At 40.1% G+C, this 19,818-nt stretch overlaps 2 protein-coding genes across 2 annotated transcripts in view; both read right to left on the bottom strand.

Moving 5' to 3' along the window:
• Positions 1 to 1,528: 1,528 nt before the first annotated feature.
• The window catches only part of LOC310641697 (amine oxidase [copper-containing] 3-like), a gene marked incomplete at both ends in the record, with an annotated part of 56,507 nt that continues 38,217 nt past the window's right edge, over positions 1,529 to 19,818 (bottom strand). The window contains 3 exons of the mRNA XM_083364936.1: positions 1,529 to 1,808; positions 4,006 to 4,127; positions 4,280 to 4,404. Coding sequence (XP_083221062.1) covers positions 1,529 to 1,808; positions 4,006 to 4,127; positions 4,280 to 4,404 — 527 coding nt within the window. The remainder of the gene's footprint in view (positions 1,809 to 4,005; positions 4,128 to 4,279; positions 4,405 to 19,818) is intronic.
• LOC310641643 (primary amine oxidase, liver isozyme-like) lies at positions 11,570 to 18,439 on the bottom strand (the record flags this gene model as incomplete). Its single annotated transcript, XM_083364880.1, has 3 exons — positions 11,570 to 11,859; positions 14,957 to 16,449; positions 18,426 to 18,439. The coding sequence occupies 3 exons, from the start codon at positions 18,437 to 18,439 to the stop codon at positions 11,570 to 11,572; spliced, it is 1,797 nt and encodes a 598-aa protein (XP_083221006.1).

The following is a 19,818-nucleotide window of genomic DNA, read 5'->3' as shown; positions in this document are numbered from 1 at the left end:
AAGAGGACAACTAGATGTGTGGCCAACATATATGAAATCCATATGAAATTATTTTGAATTGCTAGTGGGTTTGATACTCCATAGTGGTGAATAATGAACTTTGTAAAAGGAAAAAAATCTCTACATTAATTTCGGGGGTGTTCTTTGATCAAGCTTGGCAATTTGGCTGCAAACATTTCATTTCCATTCGGGGGGACATCTTCAGTGTGCTTTGAAATGTGCTTGTCTGTCAGAGCACTGGCCTTTAAATATCTTTTTGTTTGATGTAAATTGGTGTGGTTATTATTTGTCCAGATGTTGCTGAGTCATGGTTTGGTTTCAGGCTGTTTGATTGGCCAGTTGCTGTTGCTGAACCATAGTCCCTGGTGTTTAAGTATTGTATGTGCAATGCAAATGTTTTTTGTTCGTTTGATTGCCTCTGACTCATAGTCTGGTTTCGGATTGTTTGGATGGATGGCTGTTGTTGTTGAGATGTGGTCTGGTTTCTTGTGGGACGTTGTGATTTTTGCTCTGTGGTGGGGTGCCCGTTTGTTTTAAATGCTGCCTTCAGGATTGTGGTTGAAATAGTTCTTTTGTTTTTAGTGTCAGGTCCCCAAATCCTTATAGTCTCCTTTCTCTCTCTCTCTCTCTCTCTCTCTCTCTCTCTCTCTCTCTCTCTCTCTCTCTCTCTCTCTCTCTCTATATATATATATATATATATATATATATATATATATATATATATTCTTTACTTTGTTTTGGGGCCTGCCATTACACTGGAGGGAGGGGGGATATTTGCTTGTGCTTGGGATAACTTTCGCTTTCTACTTTCTTTCTTTCACCTCTATCCATTTGAGAAAGGAATGTGTCTCCCTTATCAGGGAAATGGTTACATAGAAATGAAAGCTGGAGAAGACCTTGAGATGCATGCCAACTGTACCAGTTACCTGCTCATTTTGCCACCTGTGAATTGGCTGGATTTCAAATGGACAAAATGATTTTGGTGGGAGCAGGAATGTTGCTGATTTAATTACACTATTCAAGCGGGATTTTCCGCAGATCTCACCTTGACTTCCCTACTGTCACTAGCCCCTAATAAAAGTTTCCTTTTGAGACAATGCCTGTTTCAAGAGTTCTGCTTTCTTGGGTGGTTAGCTGAGGTGGGCCCTTACACTTAGAGGTTGGTAGATTGGATCGATGTCAATGTGTCTGTGACTTATTGGTGAAGAACTAGGCTTCAAGGAATTCTGTTTCTCTCCTTGATTTCGCCTGGGTTACAATTGTGGTCCCAGTTAGATCGAACTTCTGAGTCCTTCTGAGTCTTCATGGACAGACATGAAGGATAGTGGGTCATGTCTTTTGATAGCCAGGGAATGTTCGTGCAGTCTGGTAGATAGCTTTCTTGCTTGTTTGGCCCACATAGTTCTTTTCACAGTTGCTACCTTGGATTCAGTATATGATGTCTGATCTTTAGCTTGTTTCTGACTGCTCCTTAGGTTTTGACAGGGTCCATCTGAGAGTTGAGGCTGGTTTGTGGGCTACTGAAAGGTCATGTTGGTGTAGTAGTCTTGCTGTCATCTCTGAAACATTCTGCATGTAGGGAATTGTGATCTGTTTGATCATTGTTGTTCCTGTTGTAGTAGTTGTGTTGCTTTGAGTGTTTGTATTGTTTCGGTGTAAGGATCTCCAGATGAGGTTTTGTGGACATTGTTCCTCTTGAAGACTTTGTATAAGTGTTTTTACTCTGCTGATCTGGCTTACGTGGTGTTGCAGTGGGATTCCACTCTCCCGAACAGTGACTTTCAACAATTTTAATCAAGAAATCAAGGCTGTACAGAAATGTATCAAATTAAATAGATGGAAAAACCTCACTCCATTTTTGAGGGGGTGGGGGTTGCCAGGAGGAAGACAAATCTTACATCATCCATATGCCAGGTCACATGCCTTATTTTTGAGAAACATAGAATATAGATAATTTAAAAGTGGGGGGGTTCCAATCTTTTATTCTGGATATTTTCATAGCTAACTCAAATGTTTTTGAAATGGATACATTAAGATTTGCTGACAATAAAGTCTTCAATTTAGAGAAAAAAAATGCCATTCATGTATACATTTAAACAGGAGATAAAAGCTGATACACATGAGAAAAAGGAAAAGAAAGAAATTGAAGAGAAAGCTAAAAGTACAAGGAAGAAAAATAGAAAAATAAAAAATAGAAAAGAAAAGATGCAATAAGTAGCTTGTGATCTTGTAAACCACTCTAAACAGTTAAAAATACAATGTTAATTTACCTCTTTATGGTTGCAATTTTACTCCCTTCTTACTATAATTTATTTTATCTAATCATGAAAACTATAAATGTTGCTCAGAGTCATCTTGTAGGAGAGATGTTCATTTTCCCCCCCCCCCCCGTTTTATGCAAAAAGTCTATAATGGGTTTCCAGTCAGCAATAAATGGAGACATTTTCTCTAATCACAGGAATCAGTTTAGCCATCTTGACAACTTCAACCATCTTCAAAAACCATTCCTCCGTATCTTTCCATCTTGCACATTGAATAATCTTGCTGCAGATGTCATGTACAAAAATGAAGCTCCATGATTTTTTTCTAACTTTTTGTCTATAAATCCCTCCAGAAAGTTTCTAGTTTCAGTTGCACCTTAATATTTGAAATCCTTGAAATTAGGATTTGAATCCAAAAGTTTCTGAATTTTTTGCAAGACACCAAACCAGGTCCTTTTTATTGTTCATGTTTCCAATATAAATTCATACATTCTAGACAATTTCTCTGATGACATTATTTTATAAAAATTCTCCTTAGAATTATAATTTACTATGTATATAATTTCAGTCCTTTTAACCCAACATTTCCCCATTGTCCCACCTGTATAGCATAATCAATATTTTAGCCTATTCAATCATATGTTCTTTTTCTTATTCTACATTAGTTTCAAATTTTCAATAAAAGTTTATGCATTTTTAACAATAGCATTTTCATCATTTATAGACAATTCCATTTCAAACCCAGTTTTACAATGTTCAGAAATATAAATTATTTTATCTAATTTTTTCTAATAATTGTATACAACAAAACCATTATTAAGCATATATTTCCTCCACCAGTTCTTCTCTTATTTTTAACTTACATTCACAATGAAAAAAATCTAATATTTCACAACTGTTCTTTTGGGTTTGATTATCAGTTCTCATCCATAAAATGCTTATTGTGTTGAAAATTTTTCAGGCACAACCCAGATTTCTATCTATTCTGCATTCTCAGACTGATATGCCCAACCCTATTCAAAATCTACATTAGCACTAATTTTATGGTACCACAAGTATCCATGCAACCCAAATCCTAGGTTGTGTCCTTCTGACTACAAAAGCCCTTTATTTCTCAGAAACATCCACTCTTTCATCAAAACCAAACAACCAGTTGCAAAATACAACTTTAAATCAGGTAAACCAATTTCTCCACTTTTCTTTACATCTTGTAACACTTTATATCTAACTTTTGTTTTTTTCCCATCATGCAAATTTAGTCATATCTTTCTGCCATTATTTACATAGCATAGGAGTTGTCAAAACAGGAATTGTCTGCAACCAAAAAACACTTAGGCAATACATTCATCTTCATCACAGAATTTCCTCCCAGCAAAGAAAATTGTAGTTTCTCCCATCTTAACATATCCTTTTTAAGTTGTGCACCAAAACATATCTTGGAAAATTTCTTGTTCTTATAGATGTTGAATTTATTGTATACATTTTATCCATATTTACCTCTGCATCCCCCCCAAAAAATTCCCAAGACATCAATTATTTCTTTTCTCTAAAATCTTCTTCAGAAGGATTTGGGATTACTTTAAATCACAAAGAGGACATTACCATGCATTTTATGACCTTTGTCTCCAAAGACACCCCTCTATTCTCCTCTAATTTAGGACAGTGGGTCAGAAAGCTAATTTGCAATTCTAACATCAGTGTTTTAATATTGTAAAAGGAAGTGAGGATTATAGACAATATATACCAACATATATTTTTCTCAATGTCTTCTGACAAATTAGAAATGTCAATTGTGCATGCTTTCGTTCCTATAGCAAAGGAAAGTTCTACAACATTAATCCCCAGAGAATTCCATTCCATGATTTCCTAAAGACAGTGGACTAATAATCAGACAAAAAAAATCCATTAATAGTGCAGATAAAAGAAGAGAGAAAATATTAGCTAACTGTAACACACATTCATTCTTTGTTTACAATTTCTAATTCATCAAAAAGTAGAAGACATTAGAAAATTGTTACATTTTGAAAACCCTCATAAGTGAAAGAGGGGAAATTGGGCAAACATGAAGCTATTTTTGCCAGACAGGCAAGTTGGTTGACCTCACAGGAAAGGGGGTCCTGCTGACTGTTGAAGTAAACACTGTCTGGAGAATACATGGAAGGGTCATCATCAAAATAATTGTACGGTCTCAAGAAGAAACCAACCACATTCCCAAGGGTTGCAGTATTGGGTACATCCTCAGCATGTGGAATATGCAGAAAGCCAACATTGACCCAGGCAACCAGATCCTATGAAAGGAAAAGGAAAAGATATTATTGTGATCTCTTAGTAAAAAAGATCTGTTAAATAGAAAGGTGATAGAGGAACAGATTGAGAGAAACTAAGTAAGGTAGCAGATGATTTAGTAAAATCTGGGGGTAACCTGATAGCGTAATTTTTTGATTGCCTACTTGGAACTGGGGATGTGCAGACATGAAAAACAATGAGTAGAAAATTGTTAGCAAAGATCTTATATCCATTCTGCAAAATTGTTATCAGTCATAGTATTAAAAAGCCATTTTAAAAAATCAAATGCAAGTGGCAACATATAAATCCCATGCATACACGTTTGCCTTAATGTACCTTCCAAGGCCACATTACCTTAGCTAACAAAAATGCAAACAAGAAAGCTGATATCGATACAGAAGAATTTAAGTTGTCCTCTGAACACGTATCCTAAAGATCACCATGATTGCTTCTTTTTCCCCCCAAGAGAAAGTGCTGCTAAAACTCTTAGCAGCATTTGCCTACTTCCAAAGTAAGCTTCGGGTGACAGTCTGACAGGCTACCTTCCTATTCTGATGTCTTCCAAATTAGTTTGACTTTAACCGCAGTACATTTGGACAGCAATCAGATTGTGGGATAATAACCTGCAAGGTGCTTCAGTGCTAGGTGGAGCTCATCTTCACTTACCTCATTGACAATGCTCTCGTTGTTTATGAAGTCAGCAAAGACCACAGGAGGTTTCCATGGGTCAACCTGATTGTAGGGAGTGGTGCTGACAGATTCATTTTCCTTCCTCTTTGTAACAGCCAGCTTATAACTAAAAAGCAACACAAGAGGAGTTGCACAGATTGAGGTTTATTATTTATTTATTTATTTATTTTATTTTATTTGTATACCGCCCTTCTCCTGAAGGACTCAGGGCAGTGAACAGGGACATAAATACCAAAATACCCAAAATACAGAAATTAAAAACAAATTAAACCTAGTGCCCAAATGCAGAAAATAAATTACATTAAAACAATAATTAAAACAAAACCCATCAGACCAGGCCGGCTTGTTCAAACAAATAGGTTTTTAGGTCACGTCGGAAGGAGCGAAGGTCGGGAGCCATCCGGAGCTCAACCGGTAAACGGTTCCACAGGTCAGGCGCACCCACAGAGAACGCCCTCCCCCTGGGGGTCACCAGACGGCATTCTCCAAACGGCAGCACCCTAAAGAGGCCCTCTCTGTGGGAGTGCACTGGGCGGAGGGAAGTTGATGCCGGCCGCAGGTGCTCCCTAAGGTACTCCGGACCCATGCCATGTAGGGCTTTGTAGGTCATAACCAGTACCTTGAATCTCACCCGGAAGGCAACCAGAAGCCAAAGCAGCTCACGGAGCAGAGGTGTAATATGGGAGTATCGGGAGACCCCCAACACAACTCGCACGGCTGCATTCTGCACCAGTTGAAGCCTCCGAGTGGTCCTCAAGGGCAGCCCCATGTAGAGAGCATTGCAGTAGTCTAACCGAGAGGTCACGAGCGCGTGAGTGACTGTACACAAGGCATCACGGTCTAGATAGGGCCGTAGCTGGCGCACCAGGTGCAACTGGGCAAAGGCCCCCCTAGTCACAGTTAATATATGATCTTCTAAAGAAAGCTGTGAATCTAGGAGAACTCCCAAGTTGCGAGCCCTATCTACGGGAGGTAATAACTCACCCCCCATAGTGAGAGATAGAATGATCTGAGTTTCCTGAGATGCTGGCACGTACAGCCACTCCGTCTTGTCAGGGTTGAGCCGAAGCCTGTTCCTCCCCATCCAGACCCGGACCACCTCCAGGCAACGGGACATCACGTCAAGGGCATCCCTGGGGTGGTTTGGGGTCGAAATGAAAAGCTGGGTATCATCAGGATACTGATGATACCCAACTCCAAAGCCACAAATGATCTCACCCAGAGGTTTCATATAGATGTTAAACAGGAGAGGCGAGAGGACCGACCCCTGAGGAACTCCACAAACGAGAGGCCTCGAGGTCGATCTCTGTCCCCCTGCCAACACCAACTGCAAACGTCCCAGGAGGTAGGAGGAGAACCACTGAAGAACCGTGCCTCCCACTCCCAATCCCCTGAGACGCTGCAGCAGAATACCATGGTTGATGGTATCAAAAGCCGCTGAGAGGTCTAATAGGACTAGAACAGAGGAACAACCTCTGTCCCAAGCCCTCCAGAGATCATTCACCAGGGCGACCAATGCCGTCTCTGTGCTGTGCCCAGGCCTGAAACCCGATTGGTACGGGTCCAGATAGTCAGTTTCCTCCAGGACCGAAGGGAGCTGATGCGCCACCACACTTTCAACAACCTTAGCAAGAAAGCAAAGGTTGGAGACCGGATGAAAGTTGTTTAATACAGCTGGGTCCAAGGTAGGTTTCTTGAGGAGAGGTCTCACCACCGCTTCCTTCAAGACGGAGGGGAAACAACCTTCACTCAAGGAAGCAGATATCACTGCCTGGAGCCAGCCTCGTGTTCCCTCCCGAGCCGAATAAACCAGCCAGGAAGGGCACGGATCCAATAAACAAGTGGTGGAGCTCAGCTTCCTCATAATCCTGTCCACTTCCTTTGGAGTCACAGGGTCGAACTCCTCACAGATAACATCGACAAGACCACCCATGTCCTGATCGTCAGACTCTGCCCAGTCAGAGTCCAAACCGGTCCGAATCCGAGCAATTTTGTCCGAAAGATGTTGGCTAAACTCCTCGGCACGACCCTGTAAGGGATCCTCCCTCACCTCCTGATTAAGGAGGGAGCGAGTCACCCTAAACAGGGCGGCCGGGCGGTTATCTGCAGACGCAATGAGGGTAGCGAAGTAATTAGACCTCGCCATCCTCATTGCCGTGAGATAAGACCCAGTAAAGGATCTTAGTCGCGATCGGTCGGATTCAGATCGGGTGGATCTCCAACAGTTCTCTAGGCCCCATCTCCGACGCTTCATCTCCCGGAGCTCCGCAGAAAACCATGGAACGCACTGGGATCTGCACCGGGTCAGGGGCCACAAGGGAACAACTCAGTCAAGTGCCTCAGTGGCAGCCTTTTCCCAGGCTTCCACTAAGGCATCAACCGAGCTGTGAGCAAAGGAGGCAGGTGGGGACCCCAGCGCTGCCTGGAACTTCTCAGGGTCCATTAAGCGCCTGGGGCGGAACCATCTTGATGGTTCAACAACCCCACAATGGGGGGTGGCAAAACAGAAGACCAGCCTCAGGAGATGATGATCGGTCCATGACAGGGGTATAACAATTGGAGAACCCCCACCAAGATCATCTAACCACCATCCAGATAGAAAAACCAAATCGAGCGTGTGGCCCCCCACATGAGTCGGGCCCTGAATTACTTGTGTCAGGTCCATGGCTGTCATGGAAGCCATGAACTCCTGAGCCAACTCAGATCATCCTCCCAGTGATGGTAGTTTGAAATCACCCAAAACCATAAATTTGGGGAGCTCAACTACCAGCCCCGAGAGGATATCGAGAAGCTCAGGCAGGGCTGCTGCTGTGCGACTAGGCAGAAGGTACACCAGCAGCAAGCCCAACTGTGCCCTAGGACCACATCTCAGGAGGAGGGACCCACACCCAGCTATTTGGACAACGGTGGCCTCCTGAGGACAAAGAGTCTCCCTCATAACTACCGCCACTCCCCCGCCCCTACCCTGAGCCCGAGGTCGGTGAAGCACCCGGAAACCTGGTGGGCAAAGATCAACCAGAGGGACACCACCCTCTGGGCCCAACCAGGTCTCCGTAATGCAAGCCAGGTCCGCATGCTCACTTTCAATCAGATCCCGGATGAGAGGAGCCTTATTGACTATGGACCTGGCATTCAAGTACACCAGCCGGAGCTCAGGTGGCTGCTTATCCTCGTTCCCAGAGCCTCGGGAAGAAACCAGAGGGTCGGAGTGCTTCACCGCTTGGAGATAACGGAGACGCAATCCCAGATGTCGATACGGCCCTCTGTCCATACACCTGCTGCCATTCCCTAACATCGTGGGAATAGGTAATCCCACAACCCACTCTGGAGCCCCGGAGGCAACCAACCCCAGCTTCCCCCCATGTGATCAATCCCAGACCTGGCCTGAACAACAGTTGGTGGACTCCCCCCCGTTTCCATCCAACCATGAAAACCCTCACCCTCCCTAACCCTACAAAAAATTTAACTAAAAAATTAACCAGGGGCCTCTTATTAGATTTGTAACGGAGGCCCCTATCCCTGCCCAGCCATCTCTCAGGGTCCCAACAATTGGGCCCTTCATCAAGAGGAAGAGTGGAAAGTGAGGTGGGTTGCACCCAGGAAGGGGGGGCACCCCTGAGGGCGCACAAAACCGTGCTGGAGTAGCTGAGTCGAGTCATAGTTATTGAAATAAGTACGGCAAAAAGGAAATCCCTAGATCGATCGGGAGGATCTTAAATCAGCAGGTAAGTGTCTCGTCTGCCAACCCAGCTCAACTGCCACTTGAGCTGGGTGTACCCTGGAACAGATCAACCCCCGTCCTCTCACGATGGTCAGATCCGGGAAGCAGCTTGAAACACATAACCGGGATGAGGCATACCACCTAGAGCTCTCACCTCTAGGAAGGTAGCAGATGGTAAGACTAGGCCACTCTCTCACAGTGGCTATTTGCCTGGGTCCTCCTGAAACCTTTGGGGGAGAGGGGGAGGAGAAAGGTAAAGGAGTCAGCAGATTAATACAAGGCATAATAGCCTGCGGAGTCACAAAGCGGTGAAAAGTACTGGCTTCAATGATCTTCTCCGCATCAGAAGAGGGCTAGGCGATGGTAAGCCAATAGAGGAGGAAACCAGGAACCCGGAGTGCTTCTACTGGGCCATAAACTCGGTATAGTTGGTTCCTAGCGGCGCAAAGTTGGTATGTGCCTCCCAACTGTCCAAAGCATAAAGCATCCGCTCTCAACCACTGGGCCATGGTCTCCACGCTGGAGCGGCCGCAGCGCTCCAATTCCTCTCGCTGCCAGCCGCCCCAGACACCACCATAATGTTTCCACCCCTCCATCACTTCGATGCTGCTCCAAGCTGCGACCATCCAGGCAGCTAGTAGGCTCTCCAGAGCACCGCCGGATTCATCAAGTTCTCTCAGGCTCCGCCAGGCTCCCACGGCACCAACAATCAGCTGGTTGGTGCCGTATGGAGCACGGCTATTCCGGGCTCTTCCGGGCCTTCCCAGGCTCCAACAGACTCCACCGAGGGCCCTCCGAAGGACCAGGGCTCGCGGAGCAGCTCCCATAACAGAGAACTGTATAGCCACCCAAAAACAGCCATCAGCAACCTCTCATCCACCTGACTAAAAACCCCATCACAGAAGGTAAAAACGCTTCTGTGAGGCTCCCTGGGACACCAAGTTGCCAAAACCCCTCACGGAGCTCAGCTGAGTCCGTCCGCCATCTTGGGCAAGCCTGATGACGTTTATTTGTCTTCTTAAAATCTTCAAAATTATTGTTCCAGGCATAGGTTTTGAAAGGCATTATAATGGCAGGATGCTATTCCATGACAGCCCAACTATAAAAATATAGAGACAATCATTGTAACTCATTATCAAACTACAAATGAGTTTTGAATTGATTTTATGCTTGAGCTGCCATGTATAATTCCATAGATGAATTATGCAGAACCTCAAGACCTCTGTAGTGATCTCTGCCAACCTAGCAGGTGTTGTGGGTCTCCATCCTGATAGAAAACCCATTTAATATATAGATCTTAAACCACATAGGAAATTAAACTTCAGTTCAGTACCTCACGTTTGGTCCAGAAGTGCAAGAATACACCAATAGCCTGGTCTACTGACTCCAGATATGATTATAACTGGGTACACATTTACAATAATATGGCTCAGATTTCTGCAATATTCAACCAGAATAATTGGAAACCAGCAGTGTTTCTGAAGGGGACTTGTAGAGTGAGGGGTACAAATTTAAAATAATATGGCTTGGATTTCTCCAATACTCAACCAGAATAATTGCAAAGATACACTGAAGGGGACTCATGGAGGGTATTACAAATATCAAATAAGGGAGAAAATTATGCATGGCTACCAATAGACAGGACTTTGTACTCTGGATATGATTATAGCTGATACAAACTGATATTAAAAAGTATTTCAGGCCACAATTTTACTTTTTATTTATTTATTTTATTTATTTTATTATATTTGTATACTGCCCTTCTCCCGAAGGACTCAGGGCGGTGAACAGGGCACATATAAAATGCAAATTACAAAAGTTAAAAAAGAATTAAATAAGAGCCCGTGCTAAAACAATAAATAATAGTATAAAAAACCCATAGTAAAAACCCCAACATATCCCCCATCAGGCCAGGCCGGCTTGTTCAAATAAATAGGTTTTCAGACCACGTCGGAAGGAGCGAAGGTTTAAGTTATATTGTTTGGATTTGCTACTGTAAATGCCATTATCTCAATTTTTTCTATAAATTTAAATTTTATTTCCATACATATTAAAACCAATCTGGGTCAGGATTTTGTTGTTTTTTGGGAACATGTTAGAGAAAAGGAAATATTGTAAGATTCATTTTGCTCGATAGTATTAACCTCCAATAATCTGCAGCATTTATCTTAGGTCAACTTTAAGAATAGCTCTCATATTGAGGGTAATTTCCCAAACATAAAACATTGTAACATGTAAAATATTTTAACTACTCTTCCAATTATGATTACAGATCATAACCCAAACATACTGTATTTCTCAAAGGAACTATTTCTCCCTATGTAATCCAATAATGATTTTTTTATCAGGAGTGAGGAATATGAGCTAAAAGAAATTCTGCAAGCTTGAATAGCACTTTTTTTCTTTATATTGTATGTTCCACAGTTAAGTCATGGAAATGGAACAGTTTTCCTTAGCAAATATTTGAAATATTAATATTCTTTAAATAGATTTAAAGAAATCCATCTCTTTAAAATGAATAAATTTGGACGTTCCTCCTATCTTATTCAAGCTCCTGAAATCCAAAGACCTGGGTGAATCCATTTTACTTCTGCACTTAGAAATCAGTCACTTACCGACCCCAGCTGAAGCCTGGCTCCATTGGATCTGACTCTGGTAAATGGTCTCCAGAAAAGCTGACTATCTGGATCCGATAGCCTCGATCATGGCCCCACTTGTTTGTGCGATTGGATGAAAAATAAAGATATCTGAGAATGTCGTCATGGAGATGGAATGCTGCCTTGTCCTCGGTGTCAAAAATTTCCCTCACCATCTTCATTTGAGAGATCTTATATTCTGGGCTCCAAGGGGCCTGAATGGTCTCAAAAGCCATGTCATTACCAGCCAGGGTATTTTCCACACCTTAAAAAGAAAATAAGTAGAACAATTAGTACTTGAGTAGCTGTTGATAAATCAAAACTTTCACGTTGCATATTCAGATTCTTAAAATTAAAGTTGCTTCTAGCTAATGTTTTGCTGATCCAGAGATGAAATTGTGATAAGAGTATGCATAATTAGTTTTTCAGGCTGCATATGAACAATGGGAGTCAGTGTGAAAAAAGCAACCTTTGCAATTTTAACAAAACAGCATTTCATTCATTAAATAAAACAATCTAAAAATGACTTTAAAATGATACAACTGAATTAAAGATTTGGCATAAGTGAAATATTTCAGGTAATTGTTTATTAGAACAAACCATTCAGGGTGTTTATCAATTCTCCTTTATTTCTTGGCTAATATGTAGCTGAAACAAGCTGAGAACTTGTCAGCTTCGCATATGTTTAATATGTATTTACCACTCAGGTAATAAAATCTATTTTCATCTGTGGAGATTCAGTCATCCAGGTCATGGAATATTGGAATATTTTTTTTATTTGAGGAAGAGGAATAAGACATTACTCTTATCATCCAAGAAGCTTCTTGGATGAGAAGCAAATGTCTTCTTCAAATAAAAAAAACAGTCCAGTTGCTGTTTGAAAAAGCACATCTGAGACAATCTCTTTTCTCAATCAAAATCCCTTTCCCTGACAATGTTTTTGCATATTAGCAAAGAAGTATTTTCTATATATTCATCTTCTTTACTACAGAAGGGACCTTGACTTAGGACTTACAGTTCAATTTTCATGTGTTTCCTGCATCAGCATGCAAAAAAAACCACACCACCAGTTTTCTGCAATAAGGTGGGTGCAGAGTAGGCAAAAAAGGGCAATAGGATGTGTGTCAAAAAATAAAGGAATTTCATGAAAGCAATATTTATAAATACAGTAAGAGCATCCACATTATGTTATTAGCAAAATATTTTTATGGGTTTATTGTCCAGAGAGCAAGCACATTTAAAATGAGTCAGTGCTAAAAAAAATGACAGAGACAATTTGTCTATGTAACAGAGAGAAATAGATATAAATTGGACCTAACAATTATTATGAAATAAAGTTTGTTTGGAAATGTTACATTTGTGCACAATTCTACCTGGTGGCACAAATATGAATAATAAATGACAGATTTCTATGAAATAATAATAATAATAATAATAATAATAATAATAATAATAATAATAATAAGAAGAAGAAGAAGAAGAAGAAGAAGAAGAAGAAGAAGAAGAAGAAGAAGAAGAAGAAGAAGAAGAAGAAGAAGAAGTAGTAGTAGTAGTTGGAAGGGACCTTGGAGGTCATCTAGTCCAACCCCCTGCTCAGGCAGGAAACCTTATACCATTTCAGACAAATGGCTGGCCAGTCTCTTCTTAAAAACCTCCAGTGTTGGAGCATTCACCACCTCTGGAGGCAAGTTGTTCCACTGGTTAATTGTTCTAACTGTCAGGAAGTTTCTCCTTAGTTCTAGGTTGCTTCTTTCCTTCACTAGTTTCCATCCGTTGCTTCTTGTCCTGCTTTCAGGTGCTTTGGAGAATAGCTTGGCTCCCTCTTCTTTGTGGCAGCCCCTGAGATATTGGAACACTGCTATCATGTCACCCCTCACCCTTCTCTTCATTAAACTACACATACCCAATTCCAGCAACCGTTCCCTATATGTTTTAGCCTCCAGTCCCCTAATCATCTTTGTTGCTCTTCTCTGTACTTTTTCTAGAGTCTCGACATCTTTTTTACATCGTGGTGACCAAAACTGGATGCAGTATTTCAGGTGTGTCCTTACCAAGGCATTGTAAAGTGTTATTAGTACTTCACGTGATCTTGATTCTATCCCTCTGTTAATGCAGCCTAGCACTGTGTTGGCTTTTTTGGCAGCTGCAGCACACTGCTGGCTCATATTTAAGTGATTGTCCACTAGGACTCCGAGATCTCTCTCACAGTTACTACTATAGAGCAAGTTACCACCTATACTATACCTGTGCGTTTGATTTTTCCTGCCTAAATGTAGAACCTTACTTTTTTCACAATTGAATTTCATTTTGTTAGATAGTGCCCAGTGTTCGAGTCTGTCCAGATCCTCCTGTATCTTAAGCCTATCTTCTGGAGTATTGGCTATTCCTGCCAGCTTGGTGTCATCTGCAAATTTGATGAGTTCCCCATCTATCTCCTCATCCAAATCGTTGATGAAGATGTTGAAGAGCACTGGGCCCAGAACAGAGCCCTGGGGCACCCCACTATTTTCGGGCCTTCAAATAAATCGTTAAATCAATTCAAGCTGCCTAGAGAATCTCCTGTTTTAGATGGCCACTGTTTAAGCCTTCTACACCGCAATACATTTATCCACCAATTTTCCTGATGACAAATTTCAGTGGAGACTTTTAAAGACATAGTTCTCCATATCCATTCCTACTAACTTTATGAGAGTTGAACAACAGAAATAAATGAAGCTGAGGGAGCCCAAATCATGATGTCTGGACCTGAAGAAGCTTCTTGTATGAGAAGTTAAATGTTTTCAGGGGGAAAACCTAAAAGTCTAGTTGCTGTTTGGAAAAGCATCTTTGGGAAACCATGATATGGATGATTGAGAATCTCTATAGACATTCCTTCATGATACCATTTTTTAAATTTAAAGTCTCAGGGGTGAGGTAGAAGAAATAATCTATTAAAGTTTTTTGGTTTTATTTCTTTGCTCTGAAACCAGCATTCAGTTCTAAAGTCACATGAAAAACAACCAATTTATGTGATAGTACAAATTTGTTGACATCTTCTTTGTAAAAATTACAAAAGTGCTGATTCTAAAACCACATGTTCAAACGCCCCAAATATATGGACATAATTACTATGATGCCATTATATTTATTGTTGTTATGACAGAATTTGAATTAAGGTTGTCACAAGATAATGAAACAAATATTCTTAATTAAAAAACTCTTTTCTAAATTGAACTTCAAGAACATATCCTGAGAATAATAACCATACTCTTCACTTTGTTTTCATTATAGTTCTGACAGTCATTACAACAATTCTGAGAAAGCCAAATTGAGGCAAAAAGCTTATAATTTCCATGCAAGTGACAAATATTTTTCCTACTTACCGCCAATATCCAAATCCACCTTGAAATGAATAATATGGGTATGAATTGTTCCCAGCACAAATTCTTGCACTTTATTGCCAAAGTCTCTGGCATCACCAAAGTAAAAATCAGATATAATGTACCCAGTGGCATGGACCCGAACACCAACTGCTCCATTTTGGTGGAAAATAAAATCCCAGACATAGTCATAGTTGCCAGATGAAGTTATGGTCCGGAACACCAGATTTGAATCTGCCAACCCTCCATAAAAAGGAGACTGGATGCTTTCATAATGTCGTCGTATGGGTAACTCAGCATTCTGCTCAAAGATGCAGATAGCATTTTTACGGCTAGCAGGTAATGTAGTATCATAAAAAAAGTGGAAATCCAAATAACTGGATAAATAAGGACAATCTAGACCCTGGGTGAGGGGAAAGATATAGGATCCAAGACCATAGCTGGAATCCATGTATCTGGTTGACATGGAAGTAGGACTGTTGGAGCCATAGATAGAACTTGCTTCTTGCAAACTTAACTCATAGATTATTCTTTCTCCATTAAACCTGACATCAAAGATACGTGGACCCCTGCTTGCATCAATTCCAAATGCAAAACTCCATCTCAGAAAAGTGACATGATTATTGTGAATCCTATAGCGTGGCCCACGAGGTTCATACTGCAAAGGGCCTGGGTCTTTTGGTGGCACCCTCTGCTTCAGTGATGAGTAACCCCCATCAGGAGGGGCTTCTTTAACCTTGTCTACTCTAACCTTTCCCATGTTGAATTGTCTCTCAAGGTCTTCCATGTCTTCAAAGTACTGTCCATTATAAAACACTTTTATTACCTTCCACTCAGAAACATCCAGGCTACTATGATCCACTTGGACCTCAAAACCAATGGGATGTAAATAATAGCCAGTTACATTCTGAAAATGACTCACCCACATTTTGCGATCTCCTGATTTAAGTCCTGGTGGCATTTGATGACTGTACTCTATATTGCTTCCATTGTAATTTAGAACCTTTTGCATGAAATTTGCAGCCTTAGAATATCCGTCCCTTAAGAATTCATTGATTTCATTAAACTCATTTGCTAAAACAAATCTTTGAAAATAAGGCAATTTCCCTCCATATTTCTGTACCGTGATATCTTCATGATATGTTGGTTCTGGAAGAGGACCCACCACAAATTCTGTCACATTGGGGTCCACCTGATTTCCAAAATGGATCACAGCCAGAGCTTCCCGTGCTGGCTGAGATCCTTGATGATCTAAGAATTGTAATACTTGTGCTTTGGGAGGGAGCTGCAAGGTGATCATATAAATGCAGTTGTCTGATGGTTTGGCTTGAGGTGTCTCCACCAGTGGCACTCCCAGGTTGGACTGTAAATACCTCTTTACTTGCATTATCTCTTCTGGAGTTAAATCTTGAAATACCTGGCTGCCAGCATCCTGACCACCTTTCTCTTGGCCCTTTTTCTGGGAAGAGTTCTCACATTCTGTGGGTTTTTGTCCTCTAGTACAGAAAACCAAGACTAAGATGAAAATTAGAGTGATGCATATTGCTATGATAGAATAAATCACTTTGGAATTCATTTTCCAAAACCTATAGACAAATAAAATAGAGAAAAGTTCATTAAATTATAAATTTTATGTTTTATCCTAGACACAAATAATAGAACACTTATTGAAAGTGTAAATTTCTACGCTGGACATTCCTTGCATTTATAAAACATTCCAGAAATTGTGCAAAGATAGCAATGATATGGTCACATCTTCAATAAACTTACCATCTAAACACGATACTCCTGTGTTCATTAACTAAAACCAAGAACTCAGACTAAAACACTGCTTGGAAACTTCTAAACTGATTAGAACTTGAGACCAAGTCAATTATACATAGGCTAAAAGGGAGGAGATATTTTATGCAAATGTGTCTTTAAACTATAATCTTCTATTTTGAGGAAATGCAATCTAGAGAGCTTCAGAAATCTTGTTTGCTACCCTTTAATCATTTTTTTAAGTTGTCAGCATCTAAGATAATTCTCTGAACTGAAATATGATTGGACTAAATGGTTCCTTCTTTATACAACAGCTAAATGTCTCTTCATCCAAGTGTTTATAGAATAACATAAATGTCAGGACCAGACTCTCACTTTGATTGCCCTTGATTGCCTCTTGACTTTTTTTTTTAATGAACCTGGCACTTAAGGTTGTTTAGTTGGTATTTAATCTATTTAATTTATTGTTAAAATTCTTTTTAATAAATATACAGTGCTAATTCAGTATGTTTTGAAAATTTGTACAGTTTGAAAACATTTTATGAAACATCTCGGGTTGCAATGGGTTTACAAATTTCAAATTTTTTTCTAGAGTAAATCATTTTACAATATTGTTGGGCTGTACAGCATTGTCATCACATGGAAAAGGAGGCCTCTAATCTGATCACTACATTTCAAATATTTTTAGGGTTTATTATTCATTTTAAAATTATTCATTTTTGTAATCAGGACTAGAGTGATACACCAAAGAAAAAAACATATTGTATCAAATTTCTCTGAGTATAATGTTCAAAGTAAATTTAATATTCTTCTTCCACTTATAAATTATGACTAGTAAAACCGTCAAATTCAGTCAAACATGTCAATATTCCCCCTTGTTTCAGCAGATCTGTTACTACCAAAAAGCTTGTTGAAAATACTGAAATTAATCAAGTGTAGAACAAATCTGAACAAATCTCTCCTCTGAGGAAAATTCTTGGATCCTTTATGTTTATATAAATAACCCCTGAATAATGTAGTAAGATGAAGAAAGCTCAGATTATTATTTTTTTATATTTATTCCAAACATTCAGTACGACTGTATGATCTCTTAGAGTTGGTTTATTTCTATTTTTGTCAGTCCAGACATATCAAGAGATAAAGGACAGAAGCATAAGAGGAGATCATTCATTATGAAATCCATGTTAAAACTCTGACATGATCATACAGACTAAAATTCGAGCCATGCAGTAATCTCATTCTCTTGAGTTCTGAATTTTTTTTCCCAACCAACAGTATTTATTTTATTTATATGTTATCCAGAGTGACGCTGGGCAGCTTGCAATGGCATAAAATAATACTATATAGATAAATAATTGTCTAACCTCAATCGAAAACCTGCAGCAATGCAGCACATTGTAAGGTTCTCCTCTTAACCTCACAAATTTCCCTGCACTACTCAGGAATTTTAAAGAGCCAAAGAAACTCCTGAGCCGAGATTTCAGCAAGCAAAGAACTTTTATTTTAATCAAAACAGAGTCAGGTGTCCTCCTCCCTTTTCATGGCTGTTAAAGGGATGAAGGCACACACAGAAAATATTTCTTTCACTTTTTATACCCCTTCAGAACAAAGAGGCTCAGATCTGGGTACCAGCAGAAAAATATAGAAAAACAAATTCAATCCAGGCTAACTCACCTTTCCCACTCCCCAATTCCTGGACCATGAATCTCACCTTGCTCCTTTCATGCCTCTGTATATTTAGCATGAGACATTTGCTTTTATGTAAATAATTTCCCAATATAAGGCACCTACAAAGCTGCTTTCACATTAACAAAGTTATATATAAAATGATTACAAAATATCACTACTAATATCAATACTACTAATATCAAGCTTAAGCATAATAAAATCAAAAACATAATAAATTCCCTTCAATCCTCCCTTTTTAATATAAAAGCTGAATAGGCTTAGGGACTCTTGAAAAGGGGAGTGTAGTCAGAAGGTAAAGGTCTTAAAATTATTGTGTTAGCTGGTTTATCGTTATAGATAGGAGTGGCAGCAAAAGTTAGTCTGGATATAGTGGCTCTAACAATCCTCTGAACAAGTGGGATAAGGCAATCCTCCCAAGCCCAAGACTACAATGAACAGTATCCTTTTTTCAATTATCAAACATTCCCGAAAAACATCCTCCAAAATTCAGTGCTCCTGTCCACGTCTGGACAGGGACATGAGCCAATTTTTGCATTCTGTCAATGATTTCTTTCACATATTCCTTATATGTAATGTCAGACTGGGGTCTAATAATGCAATTTAGGGCCACAATGATGAAATAGAGGGCCCATTTGGTTGGACGGTCCTTTTCTTTCCAAATCAAATTAAAATGACAAGTGATGTTCTCCAATTTAATCTCTTGAGCTTCAGATTTCAAAATGAAACAATTCTTTTGGGCCAGATCAATAAAAAGATTCTTTGATACTGAGGGAATCTCAATTGTGGTTTCCAGTTCATGAAAATCAGCTTGAACCCATATTTGTATCTGGTTCAATTGATAGCTAGTTCAAATGATGCTGAGAAATCCATTGGTCTGGTTATCTTGAAGCACACTGGGTTGATTGTGCCAGGTTGGGTAGGATGTGCAAACATATTTGGCATTAAATAAGTAGGCCTGTCTCCACACTTAGTCCATTTAGCTTGATTATAGCCAATAGCTTTACATGCATCAAAGAAGATTCTGGCACTTTTCCTTAAGTCTTGTGTTATTCTTCCCCAAAAGGTAATGTTGGTATGTCCCTCCATATGTCCAGTTTTTGGTAAAGCTTTACTATATTGACATAACAAGTGACCCTATTGCCCCTTTGCAAGTGGAATACATAGTCTTGTTATAAACACAACTCCCTTTTGTTCCTTTAAAATATTAGGCCCATGGTTCTTCCTTCTACCAGAGAAGGTACGAGGGAAACAACAGTAACAAAATAAAAATATTGCAATACAAAGTCCAGGTTTTAGGAATACGATTTCCAGGGTAGTCCAATCCATTGAGGTTTTTCTGCTACTTAGATGGAAACAGTTCAACAAGCAAGGCAGGTTAAAATTTCATTTTCAGGCTGTCCAGCTGTGGAGCTTGC

Source organism: Vipera ursinii, assembly GCF_947247035.1.
Source record: "Vipera ursinii genome assembly, chromosome: 5".
In the NCBI taxonomy this organism is placed as follows: Eukaryota; Metazoa; Chordata; class Lepidosauria; order Squamata; family Viperidae; genus Vipera; species Vipera ursinii.
The sequence above is the reverse complement of the archived record's forward strand: the minus strand, read 5'-3'. Positions and strand labels throughout refer to the sequence as shown.